The sequence below is a fragment of the Babylonia areolata genome, chromosome 26 (genome assembly GCF_041734735.1).
Source record: "Babylonia areolata isolate BAREFJ2019XMU chromosome 26, ASM4173473v1, whole genome shotgun sequence".
NCBI classification, from domain to species: domain Eukaryota; kingdom Metazoa; phylum Mollusca; class Gastropoda; order Neogastropoda; family Buccinidae; genus Babylonia; species Babylonia areolata.
The window spans coordinates 36,907,972-36,925,471 of record NC_134901.1 but is presented as its reverse complement, the minus strand read 5'-3'; the positions used below and the strand labels follow the sequence as shown (position 1 = coordinate 36,925,471).

Here is a 17,500-nt window from a genome sequence, read left to right as displayed (position 1 = left end):
TCGCACACACACACTCACATTCACTCTCTCTCTCCCTCTCTCTCTCTCTCTCACACACACATACACACACACTCTCTATCTCATATCCCTTTTCGATTTCCTTACAGAGTTACGCTAGAACTAGACAGCCAGCACAGAACTTGACAGGATTAACATTCGTGTGAGAGCAGGTTTGTCCAGACAGTCACTTTTGGGTCTGTCTGATCCAGTGCCACTGGTAAGGAGGACGAGGAAGGGGTGGTAGTCGTGGTAATGTTTCATTTTCATTAGATTTGAAGAGGGACTGTGACAGTGGAGGGTACAGAGATAGGAGGGGTGGGGTGGGATATATATATATATACATATATACACATATATATATATATATATATATATATATATATATATATATAGAGAGAGAGAGAGAGAGAGAGAGAGAGGTAAATATAGATACACATACCGGGGGAGGGGGGGGGGGGGTAGTACATAACAAAGTACGAAAATAAATCGAAAAATCATACACAAACACAGATACAGTAAGAAATTAGGAATACATACAAGTGCCTATCAATATAAAAACTTGTGCATACTCACACATATGCACGCACGCACACACACACGCACTCTCTCTCTCTCCCTCACGTTTGAACAGAAGCCGCATTATTACATGTGGATGGGGCTGACGACTAGATCTTCAGGTAGATGGTTGTTGGCTGATTATGTGGAGGAAACCCACTGCAATAGGTACACAAATATATATGCATACACTCAGGAATTGACTAATATATATGCATGCACTCAGGGCCTGACTAATATATATGCATGCACTCAGGGACTGACTAATATATATGCATGCACTCAGGGTTTGATTAATATATATACATGCACTCAGGGTTTGACTAATATATATACATGCTCTCAGGGTTTGACTAATATATATGCATGCACTCAGGGTTTGATTAATATATATGCATGCACTCAGGGTTTGACTAATATATATACATGCACTCAGGGACTGACTAATATATATGCATGCACTGAGGACTGGCTAATATATATACATGCTCTCAGGGTTTGACTAATATATATGCATGCACTCAGGGCCTGACTAATATATATGCATGCACTCAGGGTTTGACTAATATATATGCATGCACTCAGGGTTTGACTAATATATATGCATGCACTCAGGGTTTGACTAATATATATGCATGCACTCAGGGTTTGACTAATATATATGCATGCACTCAGGGCCTGACTAATATATATGCATGCACTCAGGGACTGATTAATATATATGCATGCACTCAGGGACTGATTAATATATATGCATGCACTCAGGGTCTGACTAATATATATGCATGCACTCAGGGACTGATTAATATATATGCATGCACTCAGGGACTGATTAATATATATGCATGCACTCAGGGTCTGACTAATATATATGCATGCTCTAAGGACTGGCTAATATATATGCATGCACTGAGGAATGGCTAATATATATGCATGTACTCAGGGCCTGACTAATATATATACATGCTCTCAGGGTTTGACTAATATATATGCATGCACAGAGGACTGGCTAATATATATGCATGCACTGAGGACTGGCTAATATATATACATGCTCTCAGGGTTTGACTAATATATATGCATGCACTCAGGGCCTGACTAATATATATGCATGCACTCAGGGTTTGACTAATATATATGCATGCACTCAGGGTTTGACTAATATATATGCATGCACTCAGGGTTTGACTAATATATATGCATGCACTCAGGGTTTGACTAATATATATGCATGCACTCAGGGTCTGACTAATATATATGCATGCACTCAGGGACTGATTAATATATATGCATGCACTCAGGGACTGATTAATATATATGCATGCACTCAGGGTCTGACTAATATATATGCATGCACTCAGGGCCTGACTAATATATATGCATGCACTCAGGGACTGATTAATATATATGCATGCACTCAGGGACTGACTAATATATATGCATGCACTCAGGGACTGACTAATATATATGCATGCACTCAGGAACTGACTACTATATATGCATGCACGCAGGGCCTGACAAAGCGCAATGGTTTATGCTGCACAGCCAGGCATCTGCCTAGCAAATGTTGCGAAGCGCAAGTGGATTTGTCCGAACGCACTGACCCCTCCTCGGGGAAACTGAAACTGAAACTGAAACAGAAACAATGGAAGACCCAGAAGCGCTACCATCATCGTCATAAACAACAGCCTTGAACCGCTAGGTCCACAGAGGAAACACACACAGTTTTCCTGTCTCGCCATGATCCGGTTTCCTTCTTACCTCTTTGCAGGGCATGATAAATCACTGTGCCCTGAATACAAAGTGCTGGCTTTGTGAAACTCCTTGCTGGAAGACGTACAATGGCTGTAGTGGCCAGAATGCAGCTCTCTGGCTGGGCCCCTGGGAGTGTCTGGCTGTCTATGATGCTTTAAGGAGGAGGAGGAGGAGGAGGATGACGATGGTGATGACGATGACGACGATGCTGCTATGGAGGTCCATTTTAGGTTTGGGACTACGACCCAAGGCTGTACTCTTAACACTTCCTGTCATGATGATGATATCCCGGCGTCAACCAGGCCCGAGAGATGCAGATACTTTGCAGTGTTGGTGGTCAGGAAATTAGAGCAACACACCCAAAGACGCATTCGTGAAGTGAAGATAACGATATCTATGACGCTATCACGGGATAAGATGAACAATGTTTATGATGCTATAACGGGATAAAAAAAACGATGTCTATAATGCTATAACGGGATAAGATGGACAATATTTTTGATGCTATAACGGGATAAGATGAACAATGTCTATGATGCTATAACGGGATAAAAAAAACCGATGTCTATAATACTATAAGGGGATAAGATGAACAATATTTATGATGCTATAACGGGATAAAAAAAACAAAAACAAAACGATGTCTATAATGCTATAAGGGGATAAGATGAACAATGTTTATGATGCTAAAACGGGATAAGATAGACGGCGTCTATGATGTTATAACGGGATAAGATGAACTCTGTCCATGATGCTCTCACGAGATTACCAAAAAAAAAAACACACCAAAAAACGATGTCTACGATAGCAAAACGGAATAAACAACAGCAGCAACAACACAAAACGATGTCCTGATGTATATGACGCCATAACGGGATTACAAAACAAAGATGTCTATAATGCTATAACGGGAAAAAACCCCCACAAAAACAACAACAAAAACAAAACCCAAACAACAACCGATGTCTATGATGCTACAACAGGATAAAAAGCAAACAAAATACAACCACACAAAACGATGTCTTGATGTACATGATGCTATAAGGGATTACAAGAAAAGAAAAAAAAACAACAACCCAAAACAACAACAAAAAACAAGAACAAAAACCAACGGTCTACGATACTATAACTGGATAAAGTGAACGCTGTCTATAACGCTATAACGGGACAAAAAAGAACGATGGTTTCTTATCTCCAAACCCACCAGCCCCGCTTTCTCTCAACGGCCCCGATATTCACAGCGGTGTGCAATGCCCAAGTCAGCATGAAACTCCTGACCGGAGGGACCAGCGTTCATCTGACAGCCAGTTAGATTGGATGGTCGGTTCTGGCCGGACCCCTGCCAGAGCATTTTGTTGAGAGAAAGTGAGTGAGTGTGTGTGTGTGTGTGTGTGTGTGTGTGTGTGTGTGTGTGTGTGCGCGCGAGCGCGCGTGTGTGTTGTTTGTGTGAGCGCTCGCGTGCGTGTGTGCGCATCTCTTGTTTGTGCTAGTGTGAATTCCTATGTCATCTGTCAGCTGATGCAGGGGATTTATGAAGTGCAGCATCTCACACACAGTATGAACCCTCCCGTGCTGCACTGTGACATAATCTAAATATTGGGAGCAAAGGCTTACAAGAAAAAGAGAACACAAACATTGAAAAAAAAAATTATAACTTCTCACAACGCAAGCAAAAAGGTTACAAGAAAAACAAAAACAAAAACGAGAACACAAACACTGAAATACGTACTTACTCTCAGCCAATGCACCCCCCTCCCCACCCCCATCACCTCCAATGCCTAACACGCGCACACACAACAAACACACACACAAAAATACGCTCGCATCTCCTCCCCTGCCCCAATACAAGCACGCATGCCAACGCACAAAAAGGATGAAAGCGGCCAATAGCTGAGCATGGTGAAAGCGACCAATAGCTGAGCATGGTGAAAGCTGTAGCTGAGCATGGTGAAAACGGCCAATAGCTGAGCATGGTGAAAGCGGCCAATAGCTGAGCATGGTGAAATGAGCATGGTGTATGAAAGCAATACAGGCAGAGGATGGCCAATTTTGGAAAGAGAACTTTTTCACGTGCCCACGAAACCTGGAATTTGTGTAAAAAAAAAAAAAAAAAGAAAAAAAGAAGAGTTCCTCTTTTTTAAATTTTGTATATTTTCCACTCTAGGAAAACGCCTTAAAAAATTGTATTCTATTTTTCTTTCTTTCTGAATGATATGGATGTGAAAAGGAAGCGGAATTAATAGTTTCGCTGATGCAGCCTCGTTTAAGTTCAGTGGTGTGCATGAGTTTAGTGACGCATTTGACAAGTTCAGCGGCTGTATGTCGTCTGCCTAATGGCTCGAGACGGACGGATATTATGTTCATGTGAATGTGTATCTTTTTCACATGGCCCGCATGACTACAGGAGGAAGGTGGCAGGATGGATAAAGCGCTCCTCTGAAGACACTGTGTCCGTGATGGTCTGTGTTCGATTCCCGCTCTTGCCCTTTCTCCCATGTTTGACTGGAAAAATCAAACTGAGCGTCCAGTCAGTCATTCGGGTGAGATGATAAACCGCGGTCCCGCGTGCAGCACGCACTTTGCGCACTGAAAAAGAACCCATGGCAACAAAAAAAAATGTCCTCTGACAAATTTCTGTAGAAATCCACTCTGATTAGTACATAAATATATATGCATGCACTCACGGCCTGACTACGCGCGTTGGGTTATGCAGCTGGTCAGGCATCTGCTTTTCAGATGTGGTGTAGCGTATACGGATTTGTCCGGACGCAGTCACGCCTCCTTGAGAAACTGAAACTGAAAACTGTGTGGGTTTCAGTCAGCAGGAGCGGTACACGTGCAGTTCCATTGCTCCCTTCTGCAGAAATGTTTGTCCAGAGTAAAAACAACAAACAAACAAACAAACAAAGCCTTTAGGTTACATTTCAATAAACAAGCGCCCTCTTTGTTGGCGGGGAAGCTCTGTGAGCTTTATGTGCCAGGACCGAAGGGACTGCTCGTCCATCTGTCTCTGTCCGTCTGTGATGCCAGAAGAGATAGAAGATCAATGAATGCTCATTTCCACCCCACCCCCCTTCTCCCTCTCCGCCAAACACCCCCCCCCCCCACCCTCCACCCGAAACTCTAACTAGCCCCGCTCTTTAGCATGGATCTTCTGGACCCAGGACATTGCACAATGCCAGAGTCAGCAACCACAACTACAACAACGAAACAACAACAACAACAAACAACTCTTCAACGGCAGGACCTCCGATGTTCACGTTCAGCTGGGGTTGGACAGTTGCTCCGGTTCTTTTTATCTTTGCCTCGTTTCCTGCAGTGAGTGTGGCGTTGTTTTAATGCTTCCCGCGGCTTTCGTCATTGGCCGAAAAACTCTCAAAACGGACAGACAGATAGACAGATAGAGGGAGGGAGGAAGGGAGGGAGAGAAAGAGAGAGAGAGAGAGAGAGAGAGAGAGTCCCGTTTCATACAGTGAGCGTGTTGTTTTAATGCTACACGCCGCTTTCGGCATTGGCCGGAAAACTCTGAAAACAGACAGACAGACAGACAGTGGGAGGAAGGGAGGGAGAGAGAGAGAGAGGGAGAGACAGAGAGAGGAGAGAGAGAGAGAGAGGAGAGAGAGAGGGAGAGAGAGAGAGAGAGAGAGAGAGAGAGAGAGAGAGAGGAGAGTGAGAGAGAGAGAGAGAGAGAGATCGCCCCGTTTCATACAGAGAGCGTGTTGTTTTAATGCTACACGCGGCGTTTGTCATTGGCCGAAAAACTCTCAAAACAGACAGACAGACAGAGAGAGGAAGGGAGGGAGGGAGAGAGAGAGAGAGAGAGAGAGAGAGAGAGAGAGAGAGAGAGATCGCCCCGTTTCATACAGAGAGCGTGTTGTTTTAATGCTACACGCGGCGTTTGTCATTGGCCGAAAAACTCTCAAAACAGACAGACAGACAGAGGGAGGAAGGGAGGGAGGGAGGGAGAGAGAGAGAGGAGAGAGAGAGAGAGAGGAGAGAGAGAGAGAGAGAGGAGAGTGAGAGAGAGAGAGAGAGAGAGAGATAGAGATCACCCCGTTTCATGCAGTGAGCGTGTAGTTGTTTTAATGCTACACGCGGCGTTTGTCATTGGCCGAAAAACTCTCAAAACGGACAGACAGATAGACAGACAGAGGGAGGAAGGGAGGGAGAGGGAAAGGGAGAGAGAGGAGACAGAGAGAGATGAGAGTGAGAGAGATAAGAGATAGAGATAGAGATCGCCTCGTTTCATGCAGTGAGCGTGTAGTTGTTTTAATGCTACACGTGGCGTTTGTCACTGGCCGAAAAACTCTCAAAACGGACAGACAGACAGAGGGAGGAAGAGAGGGAGGGAGAGAGAGAGAGGAGAGAGAGAGAGGAGAGTGAGAGAGAGTGAGAGAGAGAGAGAGAGAGAGAGAGAGAGAGAGAGATCACCCCGTTTCATGCAGTGAGCGTGTTGTTGTTTTAATGCTACACGCGGCGTTTGTCATTGGCCGAAAAACTCTCAAAACAGACAGACAGATAGAGGGAGGAAGGGAGGGAGAGGGAGAGGGAGAGGGAGAGAGAGGAGACAGAGAGAGATGAGAGTGAGAGAGATAAGAGATAGAGATAGAGATCGCCTCGTTTCATGCAGTGAGCGTGTAGTTGTTTTAATGCTACACGCGGCGTTTGTCATTGGCCGAAAAACTCTCAAAACGGACAGACAGACAGACAGACAGACAGAGGGAGGAAGAGAGAGAGAGAGAGAGAGAGAGAGAGAGAGAGAGAGAGAGAGAGAGAGAGCGAGAGCGAGAGAGAGAGATAATGGGCCACACAGTTCGTTAACCATGCCATCAACGGTTTGAACAGCAGCCTTGAAGACACGCTTCACATAGCTGGAGAAAACATCCACCGCCGGGTATTGTCAGTCCCCGATTTCCTACCACTGGATACGTGACAGATCACGTGACCCTGAACTCCACAGCAAAGCTCAGAAGTAAACCGCCTGTCATGTAACGCATTAGCAATGCTAAGAAGTAAATCGCCTGTCATGTAACGCATTAGCAATGCTAAGAAGTAAATCGCCTGTCATGTAACGCATTAGCAATGCTAAGAAGTAAATCGCCTGTCATGTAACGCATTAGCAATGCTAAGAAGTAAATCGCCTGTCATGTAACGCATTAGCAATGCTAAGAAGTAAATCGCCTGTAGTATAACACCACAGCAATGGTGAGAAGAAAATCGCCTGCAATGCTAAGAAGTAAATCGGCTGTCGAATAACACCAAAACCCTGCTAAGAAGTTAATCGCCTGTAGAATCGCCAACAGCAATGTTTAGAAGTAAATCGCCTGTCGCGTAACATCACAGCAGTGGTCAGAAGTAAATCGTCTGTGATATAACATCACAACCATGCTAACAAGTAAATCGCCTGTCCTGTAACACCATAGCAACGGTCAGAAGTAAAATCGCCTGTAGACATACACCACAGCAACGATTAGTAAATCGCCTGTTAATACACCACAGCAGTTTCAGTTTCAGTGGCTCAAGGAGGCGTCACTGCGTTCGGACAAATCCGTATACGCTACACCACATCTGCCAAGCAGATGCCTGACCAGCAGCGTAACCCAACGCGCTTAGTCAGGCCTTGAGAAAAAAGTGAGAGATGTCGGGGATCGAACCCGGGGCCTTTCACATGCGAAGCGAACGCTCTACCACTGAGCTACACCCCCTGTTGCCACTGCAAATGTCAGAAGTAAATTAGCCTGCAGTGTAACACCATAGCCACGGTCAGAAGTAAATAGCCTGAGTTATAGCTCCATAGCCACGGTCAGAAGTAAACAGCCTGAGTTATAGCTCCATAGCCACGGTCAGAAGTAAATAGCCTGTGTTATAGCTCCATAGCCACGGTCAGAAGTAAACAGCCTGAGTTATAGCTCCATAGCCACGGTCAGAAGTAAACAGCCTGTGTTATAGCACCATAGCCACGGTCAGAAGTAAACAGCCTGAGTTATAGCACCATAGCCACGGTCAGAAGTAAACAGCCTGAGTTATAGCTCCATAGCCACGGTCAGAAGTAAACAGCCTGAGTTATAGCTCCATAGCCACGGTCAGAAGTAAATAGCCTGAGTTATAGCTCCATAGCCACGGTCAGAAGTAAATAGCCTGAGTTATGGCGCCATAGCAATGGCCAGAAATAAATCGCCCGTCGTGTAACACCATAGCAATGGTAAGAAATAATTCGGCTGTCATGCAACACCATGGCAATGGTCAGAAGAAAATCGCCTGCCGCACAACAGCACAGTAATGCTGAGAAGTAAATCTCCTGTCGCAGACCGTCGCTCTCTTAGTCTGGGGAAACACTGAAAACGATCCCTGACCCCCCCCAGCAGAGAAACTCAAAAGACGCTGATCTGCATCTGGCAATTCAGCTGGGCTGCTGCTGAAGAGCTCTGCTGGTCTGTCTAGGATGCCATGACTAGATAAGATCAGTGACTGTTACCTCCCTCCATTGCGCCCCCCCCCCAACCCCACCCCTGCAACCTCCCCACCCCTACGTCTCTTATGTCCAGGAGGTTCTGCAAGGGTCCAGCGTCAGCAGAAAATGTGACCCTTGGGACAAGCGGTCATTGGTCATCCATACCGACCCCACAGTCGTTTTGGGATCTCTGCCAGCTATATGGTCAGTTTGTGTTCAGAGGGAGGGGAGAGGGAGGGATGGAGAGGAGAGAGAGAGTGAGAGAGGGTGACAGAGAGAAAGAGAAAGAGAGAGAGGGAGGGAAGAGAGAGAGAGAGAGAGAGAGAGAGAAAGGGTGACAGAGAAAGAAAGAGAGAGAGAGAGGAGAGAGAGGGAGGGAGGGAGAGAGTGTGACAAAGAGAGAGAGAAAGAGAGGAGAGAGAGGGAGGGAGAGAGAGAAAGAGAGAATGTGTATGTGTACATGCGTGTGTGTGCGTGTGCGCGCGCACGCGTGTGTGTGTGTCTTGTGTGTGCGTGCGTTTGTTTGTGTGTGTGTGTGTGTGTGTGTGTGTGTGTGTGTGTGTGTGTGTGTGTGTGTGTGTGTGTGTGTGTGTGTGTGTGTGTGTGCGTGCGTGTGTGCATGTGTGAGTGAGTGTGTATTCGAGCGCACGGTGTCGTGCATGTGTGAGTGTGTGTGCGTGTTCGCGCGCACGTGCATATCGAAAAAACAACAACAAAAAACACATCTTTATGAAGAACAAAAGCGCGCCTTTTCCATCAAAGGGTCTAAAGCGCATTTTCACCAAGACAAGTCAAGACGTGTTTATTTCAGGACACACCGTGGAGGAACATGGAAATGTCACAAATTCCTATGATGCCTGTGTAAAGCACACTGAATTTTGTGACAATAGTAATACATGTGCTTGCATACTAAATTGCTTATTTCCTTTTGTTTTCATGATAACACCAAAATATATTTTTACTGTACGAATGTAGAGACTGATGTATATATGTTTCTGGTACACATAGCATTGGTCCATTTCATATGGAGCACTGTAGAATAAAAATGAAGAATCTTTTTCTTTCCCTCTTTTTCTCTCCTCTCTCTCTCTCTGTGTTAATTCTTTTCCTCTCTTCTTCCCTTATTTATTTGTCTTTATTTATCTATCTTTTTTCAAACATGTCCTTCTTCATATCTATATCTATATACACTTGAACCTCTAATATATAGATTTACTAAGGACATGTAATTAGCGTTTTACTACGTTAATATATAAAATGTTGAATACACAGTTGATATGTTCATGATGCATATATTCTTGTTATGTAAATGTCTTCTGTATTCATGTGAAAATGGAAAAAAAGAAGAAAAAAAAAGAAAAGAAAACAAGAGAGGCAAGGCCTTCAAGACTCACTTTTGATACACTTAAAAAAAAATAAAATCCAAGCTTCTTATGTATTGAGTATAATTTCAAAATGTAATGTTTAAGATGAGAAAGATCAGTTTAAAGCGAATTAAGTCCCCTAGCATTAATTACAGAGTAAATTCCCTTTTTTACTGTCTGCACCAAAACGTTTGCAAAATAAATAAAACTTCCATGCTTAGCAAAAGAAGTTCCTGTTTGAACAAAAAATGATAATAATGACTGCTCTTGTTGTTGGGTCAGAATATCAGATCAAACCGCCAAGTTTAGAGAATACAAAAAATATAAATATAACAGTAAATGCAGTTTGCATATAATTAGGCTTCATTTTTTATTTTTTTGTGCCCATCCCAGAGGTGCAATATTGTTTTAAACAAGATGACTGGAAAGAACTAAATTTTTCCTATTTTTATGCCTAATTTGGTGTCAACTGACAAAGTATTTGCAGAGAAAATGGCAATGTTAAAGTTTACCACGGACACACAGACACACACACAGACAGCCGAACACCGGGTTAAAACATAGACTCACCTTGTTTACACAAGTGAGTCAAAAAAGTAAAAAAAAAAAAAAAGTTACAAATTCCATGTAACCAATACAAATACAAGTCTGGGGACCCCAGCGTAAAAAGAATAGAACAAAAAGATAAACCAGAAACCATGTACCACAGTCTAACTGGGTTCTTCTTCTCTTTTCTCTTGTCTTGACATCCTTCTGCACTTTGAGTGCGCCTCTCAAAGAAAGCGAACTGCCCACAGGATCCAACCAGCCACCTCTAACAAACAAAATGAACTGAAGTCTCCATCAAATTGTCTATCCACAGAGAAAAGACAGCTTTTGTGTCAAGCCATAAACCACAAACCCTTTCCTTCTTTCTGCAGCAAGCCTATTCCTTCTTCTTCTTCTTCTGCGTTCGTGGGCTTCAACTCCCACGTTCACTCGTATATATACGCGAGTGGGCTTTTTACGTGTATGACCGTTTTTACCCCGCCATGTAGGCAGCCATACTCCGCTTTCGGGGGTGTGCATGCTGGGTATGTTCTTGTTTCCATAACCCACCGAACGCTGACATGGATTACAGGATCTTTAACGTGCGTATTTGATCTTACGCTTGCGTATACACACGAAGAGGGTTCAGGCACTGGCAGGTCTGCACATATGTTGACCTGGGAGACCGTAAAAATCTCCACCCTTTACCCACCAGGCGCCGTCACCGTGATTCGAACCCGGGACCCTCAGATCGAAAGTCCAACGCTTTAACCATTCGGCTATACGCCCGTCAAGCCTATTCCATTAATGACCCCAGACTGCAACTGCCGTGTTTATCAATAAGTAACAGCAAAAGCGAGAGCTGCATTATCAATGGTTTCTCCGTTGCGTTTGGGAATCATTTATAGCTCAGTCTTTTGTGAAGGACTATAACTCTCAAACTAGGAGGCAAGACTGGCTGTTAGTGCAGCAGCCTTGGGGGCTAGTTGGCCTTTGGGAACCATCCCCAACGCCGACTGTCCTAAAACCCTCTTGGCCGAGAGAGTGGGGGTGTAACTTGGGTAAGACACCCCCCCCGCAATGACCAGATTCTCGCCCAGGTAATCGGAACAGCAGTTGCCTCCTCTGCTGTTCTGATGGTCATAGTCGGACACGACTGACTATCATATGAAAGCTGCCAGTCAGAGTTCCTCCCTGTTGAATCAAAGGTGGGAGGTGGCAGAATGGTTAAGACGCTTCTCTGCCAATGCAGTAGTCCGTAATTGTCTGGGTTTGAATCCCGCTCTCGCCCGTTCTTCTCAAGTTTGACAGGGAATATCAAACTGAGCGTCTCGTAATTCGGATGTGACGATAAACCGATGTCCTGTGTGCAGCATACTACTTGACGGACTGAGAAAAGAACCCATGGCAACAAAAGCGTTGTTCTCTGGCATCACTCTGTAGAAGTAATCAACTCTGATAGGTACACAAATACATCTGCACGCACTCAAAGCCTGACTAAACGAGCGTTCAGTTATGCCGCTGGTCAGGCATCTGCCTAGTAGTTGTGGTGTAGCGTATATGGATTTGTCCGAACGCAGTGACACCTATTTTAAAAAAAAAAGAAGAAAAAAAAGAAGTGAAAACGAAACTGAAGAATTAAATAAGTAAGCTGCCTGTTGGATGAAAGTCGATGTGTGGCTGTTTGGCCAGGCTGCGGGGAGAGGCTTGCCTGTCAATGATGCCGTAACCGGATCTGATAGGTGACTTGTTTCTTATCTCCTCCACCTCCCGCCCCCTTCTCCCCCCCCCCCGGTCCCCTCTCCCTCGAGGCTCTCCGCCAAACTCCCAGGTCAGCGAAGATAAATAAAAGATGTAGGGGGGTGGGGATGGGGATGGGGGAACTGCTGGTGTCCATTTGACAGCCAGTTGGATTGGACTGTCGTGCTGGATATTCGCCAGCTCTCTCTCTCTCTCTCTCACACACACATACACACACACATTCTCTCTCTATCTCACACACACACTCAATATCGCACACACAGACTCTTCTCTCTCTCTTTCTACCTCACAAACACATTCAATATCACACAGACACACTCTCTGTCTCTGTCTCTGTCTCTCTCTCACACACACACATTCTTCTCTCTTTCTATCTCTCACACACACTCTATCACACAGACGCTGTCACACACACACACACACTCACACACACACACACACACTTTATACGAGACCTCTGTTCATCAGCCACCCAGTTGGATGGGACAGTGTTGTTGGATGTCTGCCAACTTTCCAGGATGATCAATTAGAGGACCCACAGACAGACGAATTGAATGTTACGCTCCAGTGTCGCGGGCGTGCGTGTCTGTGTGTTGTTGTAGTAGTTGTTTCGTTTATAATGAGAGTCGTGCTTAGATTTGGTTGGTTGTGTTATGTATCCCCCCCCCCCTCCCCATTTTGTCTCTTTTCAATGGGTGGCGGAAAGGTGAGTGTGTGGGGTTGGGGTTTGGGGGTTGGAGGAATGGGGGGGAGGAGGGGTGTGGGTGGTGGTGGTGGTGGTAAGAGGTCTCATCCTGTCTTTCCATAATAATCCATACACATTTCCACACTTCCACCGACCCACTGAATTCAGCTATATAACTGCTTACAAACGTGGTAGAATGGAAAAAAAAAAAATCTTACGGACGGTGTCTTTATTGAAATCTTTTTAAACCCACGATACTTTCACTCGAGTTGTCTTAATGCAGCAACACAACAGGTTTAGGAACGAACGACGAAGTCATAAGCGTTTAAAGTGAAATGATGGGGGAAAAAATGTTGCGTTCTGAAACCGTCCTATATCATATCAAACGCCGACATGCGCTACAGGATTTGCATGCTCGTGTGTGCACACACGCAGAGGGTTCAGGAACCAACAGGTCTGCACATACGTTAACATGGGAGATCGGGTAAAAAAACAACCACCAAAAATCTCCACCCAAAACCCGACAGGAGTATCAAAACCTGGGACGAAACTCCGGAAACAATGACAGGGCGAAAATCCCATCGCTCAAAACCCACTCTTCTTGTCTCCTCCTTTGTTCGTGGGCTGTAACTTCCCACGTTCACTCGTATGTATGTACACGAGTGCCACTTTTACGTGTATGACCGTTTTTACCCCGCCATGTACGCAGCCATACTCCGTTTTCCGGGGTGTGTATGTTGGGTATGTTCTTGTTTCAATAACCCACCGAAAGCTGACGTGGATTACAGGATCTTTAATGTGTTTGTTTGATCTTCTCTTTGCGTATACACAAGAAGAGGTTTCAATCACAAGCAGGTCTGCACATAATTATGCTGACCAGGGAGATCGGAAAAATCCCCACCCTTTACCCACCAGGCGCTGTATTGCCGAGATGCGAACCCGGGACCCTCAGGTTGAAAGTCCAAAGCTTTAACCACTCGGCAACTGCGCCCGCCCCAAACCATTCCAAACCACGGTGCTCCCGTCACCGCAGACGAATCTTTTGGGCGGCAGACACGATGTGGAGCAACACCACGACTTCCTCTCTCCCTGGACCACCCTCGTGACTGACATCCACGGGGGGAGGAGGGGGGGGGGACCCAAAACAACCACCACCACCACCACCCAACGAAAAACGAAAAAGAAGAACGAGGGCAGACAAGTATCTTTGCCATAAGATGTCACGGGAAGATTTTGGAGAGATTAATCGACCTTTTTTGGCATTCCCCCCCCCCCTCTGGGTCAGGATTTTATAAATTTTTATTTAATTTTTTTGCTGCTGATGAAACGTACTTCTCCCCTTCTCCGGTGTGAGTTCTACGTCTCGTTCTTAATTTTACACAGCTGCTGAAGGATGGTCGTTAAAGATCAGTAAACCACAATATACAACTAACTTCTCTTGTTGGCAATGTACGCTGTCCTACTGACCTTCTGTCATACCCCTGAAGGTAAAACCCATAAAAAACCCACCACCATCTAATCCGATAAAATGGCCCAAGCTGGAGGGGGGGAGGGGGGGTGGGTGTTCAAACAGTGACCATTTGTCAAAAGTAAACTGGTGGGAGGCACTCCGGAGTATCATTACTCCTCAGTGGGAACGTGTTTAGCTCCCCCTGATTCAGCGTCAGCGAAGAACGGGCAAGGGAGGGCAAGCGCACGCCTCTGATCAACCGTGCAACTGACGGTCGGCCACAACCGGTGCAGAAGTTAATGTGGTATCGGGAAAATTACGGAAGGGCGGAAGGTAAGGAAGGAGGGATTTCTGGTAAAAAAAAAACATACAAAACAAACAAACAGGGGAGTGGTTTCAGGTCAGAACAACACGGAGATGGATTTCAGGTAAGAAAAGGGGAATTTCAGGTCAGATAAGAGGTGAGGGATTTCAGGTCAGGAACGGATTTAAGGCCAAAAAAGAGGGGGATAGATTTCAGGTCAGAAAAGTGGGAAGGGTTTACAGAAAAGAAAGGAGGGATTTCCTGTCATAAGAGGGGAGGGATTTCAGGTCAGATAATAGGGGAGGGTTTACAGAAAAGAGGGGAGGGATTTCAGGAAAGAAAAGAGGGATTTCAGGTCAGATAATAGGGGATGGTTTACAGAAAAGAGGGGAGGGGTTTCAAGTAAGAAAAGAGGGATTTCAGGTCAGATAATAGGGGAGGCTTTACAGAAAAGAGGGGAGGGATTTCAGGAAAGAAAAGAGGGATTTCAGGTCAGATAACAGGGGAGGGTTTACAGAAAAGAAAGGAGGGATTTCAGGTAAGAAAAGAGGGATTTCAGGTCAGATAATAGGGGAGGGTTTACAGAAAAGAGGGGAGGGATTTCAGGAAAGAAAAGAGGGATTTCAGGTCAGATAATAGGGGAGGGTTTACAGAAAACAGGGAAAGGGTTTCAAGTAAGAAAAGAGGGATTTCAGGTCAGATTATAGGGGAGGGTTTACAGAAAAGAAAGGAGGGATTTCAGGAAAGAAAAGAGGGATTTCAGGTCAGATAATAGGGGAGGGTTTACAGAACAGAGGGGAGGGATTTCAGGAAAGAAAAGAGGGATTTCAGGTCAGATAATAGGGGAGGCTTTACAGAAAAGAGGGGAGGGATTTCAGGAAAGAAAAGAGGGATTTCAGGTCAGATAATAGGGGATGGTTTACAGAAAAGAGGGGAGGGATTTCAGGAAAGAAAAGAGGGATTTCAGGTCAGATAATAGGGGAGGGTTTACAGAAAAGAGGGGAGGGGTTTCAGGTCAAAAATTGGGGATGGAGTTGAGGTCAGTACACCAGGGTGGACTTTCAGGTCAGAAAACAGAGAATGGGTCCCAGGTATGAAAGGAGGGAATTCAGGTAAGAAAACTGGGGAGGGATTTCAGGTGAAAAAGGGAGGGACTTCAGATCAGAAAACAGGGGAGGGTTTACAGAAATGAAAGGAGGGATTTCAGTTAAGAAAAGAGGGGAGAAATTTGAGGTCAGAATACATGGGAGGTCAGAAAAAGAGGGGAGGGATTTCAGGTAAAAAAGAGGGATTTCAGGTAAAAAAGAGGGATTTCAGGTCAGATAATAGGAGAGGGTTTACAGAAAAGAGGGGGAGGGATTTCAGGTCAGAAAAGAGGAGAGGGATTTCAGGTCAGAAAGGAGGTGAGGGATTACAGGCGGAAACGGATACTTTAGCTCTGGCAAGTCCTTCCTGTTTAATGTCATTTCTTTTCTCACGGGTGCCGAAGAGATGCAAGATATCGTATCTAATTTTTTTTAACAGGTTGGACAAAAATAATCGCCAAGACAAACTACTTGCGTGCGTGCGTGCGTGTATGTTTGTGTGTGTGTGTGTGTGTGTGTGTTTGTGTGCGTGCGTGTGTGTGTATGTGTTTGTCTGTGTTTGTGTGTTTGAGTGTGAGGGGAAGAGAAGGAAAAAAAACTATTTCTGTGCAGTCACAAAGCTAGCAATCTTGGAAATGGACCTCTGTTTCCCAGCTGCAACACTCAATGCCCTCTTCCAACACCGCAAAGACAGCACTTTTGTGTGAGCTGTTTTCTGTTGCATGAACTGACATTTACAGCCCACTAACGTTCGTCCCATATCGCACATTCGCACGCACGTGTGCATTCACCGCTCGCGCTTCCGACACTGAGTGCATTGCACGCACGCGCGCGCGCGCACACACACACACACACACACACACGCATGCACGCGCGCGCGCACACACACACACAATACCATTCATACCCCTCCCCCTCCCCTTCTAAACGATACTACTCAAATCTATACATTAATACTCTAACAAAATGTATTCAATTACCGATATGTGTGACAGGACATTAAACAAAATTCCTCCACAGAACACACACACACACACACACACACGCGCGCGCGCACGGACACACACACGCGCACATACACAAACATAAACACATAATCACCACCACCACCACAACGCACGCACGCACGCGCGTACATACACACACTGTGACACACACACACACAAACACACACACACACAAACAAACACACACACACCTACCCACACCCAAACACACATACACACACAACACTTGTACCCACACTCTCACACACACACACACACACCCACACACACACACAAACACCCCCTACACACACACACAACTCCCCCCCCACCCACACACACACACAAACACCCCCTACACACACACCCACACAACCCCCTCTCACCTGGCGAAGTAGCTGATGGCCAACTGGTTGGGCCAGTACAGGTCCTTGTTGACCAGTGTCCGGCGGTCACTGCCGTCCAGCCCGGACCTCTCGATCTGCTTGCTGCCCTGGTCAGCCCAGAACACGTACCTGTCCACACAGAACAGAGGGAAAGGCGTAAATGTTTGCGTCAGTGATGCGCTGACTTCAC

At 45.5% G+C, this 17,500-nt stretch overlaps 1 protein-coding gene and 1 non-coding gene across 2 annotated transcripts in view; both read right to left on the bottom strand.

Moving 5' to 3' along the window:
• Window positions 1–17,500, bottom strand: part of LOC143300364 (uncharacterized) — a 267,224-nt gene that overhangs the window by 77,783 nt on the left and 171,941 nt on the right. The window contains exon 5 of the mRNA XM_076613976.1: window positions 17,311–17,439. Within this exon, the coding sequence (XP_076470091.1) occupies window positions 17,311–17,439 (129 nt within the window). The remainder of the gene's footprint in view (window positions 1–17,310; window positions 17,440–17,500) is intronic.
• Trnaa-cgc (transfer RNA alanine (anticodon CGC)) lies at window positions 7,943–8,015 on the bottom strand. Its single transcript has one exon. It is a non-coding gene; the product is annotated as a tRNA-Ala (tRNA).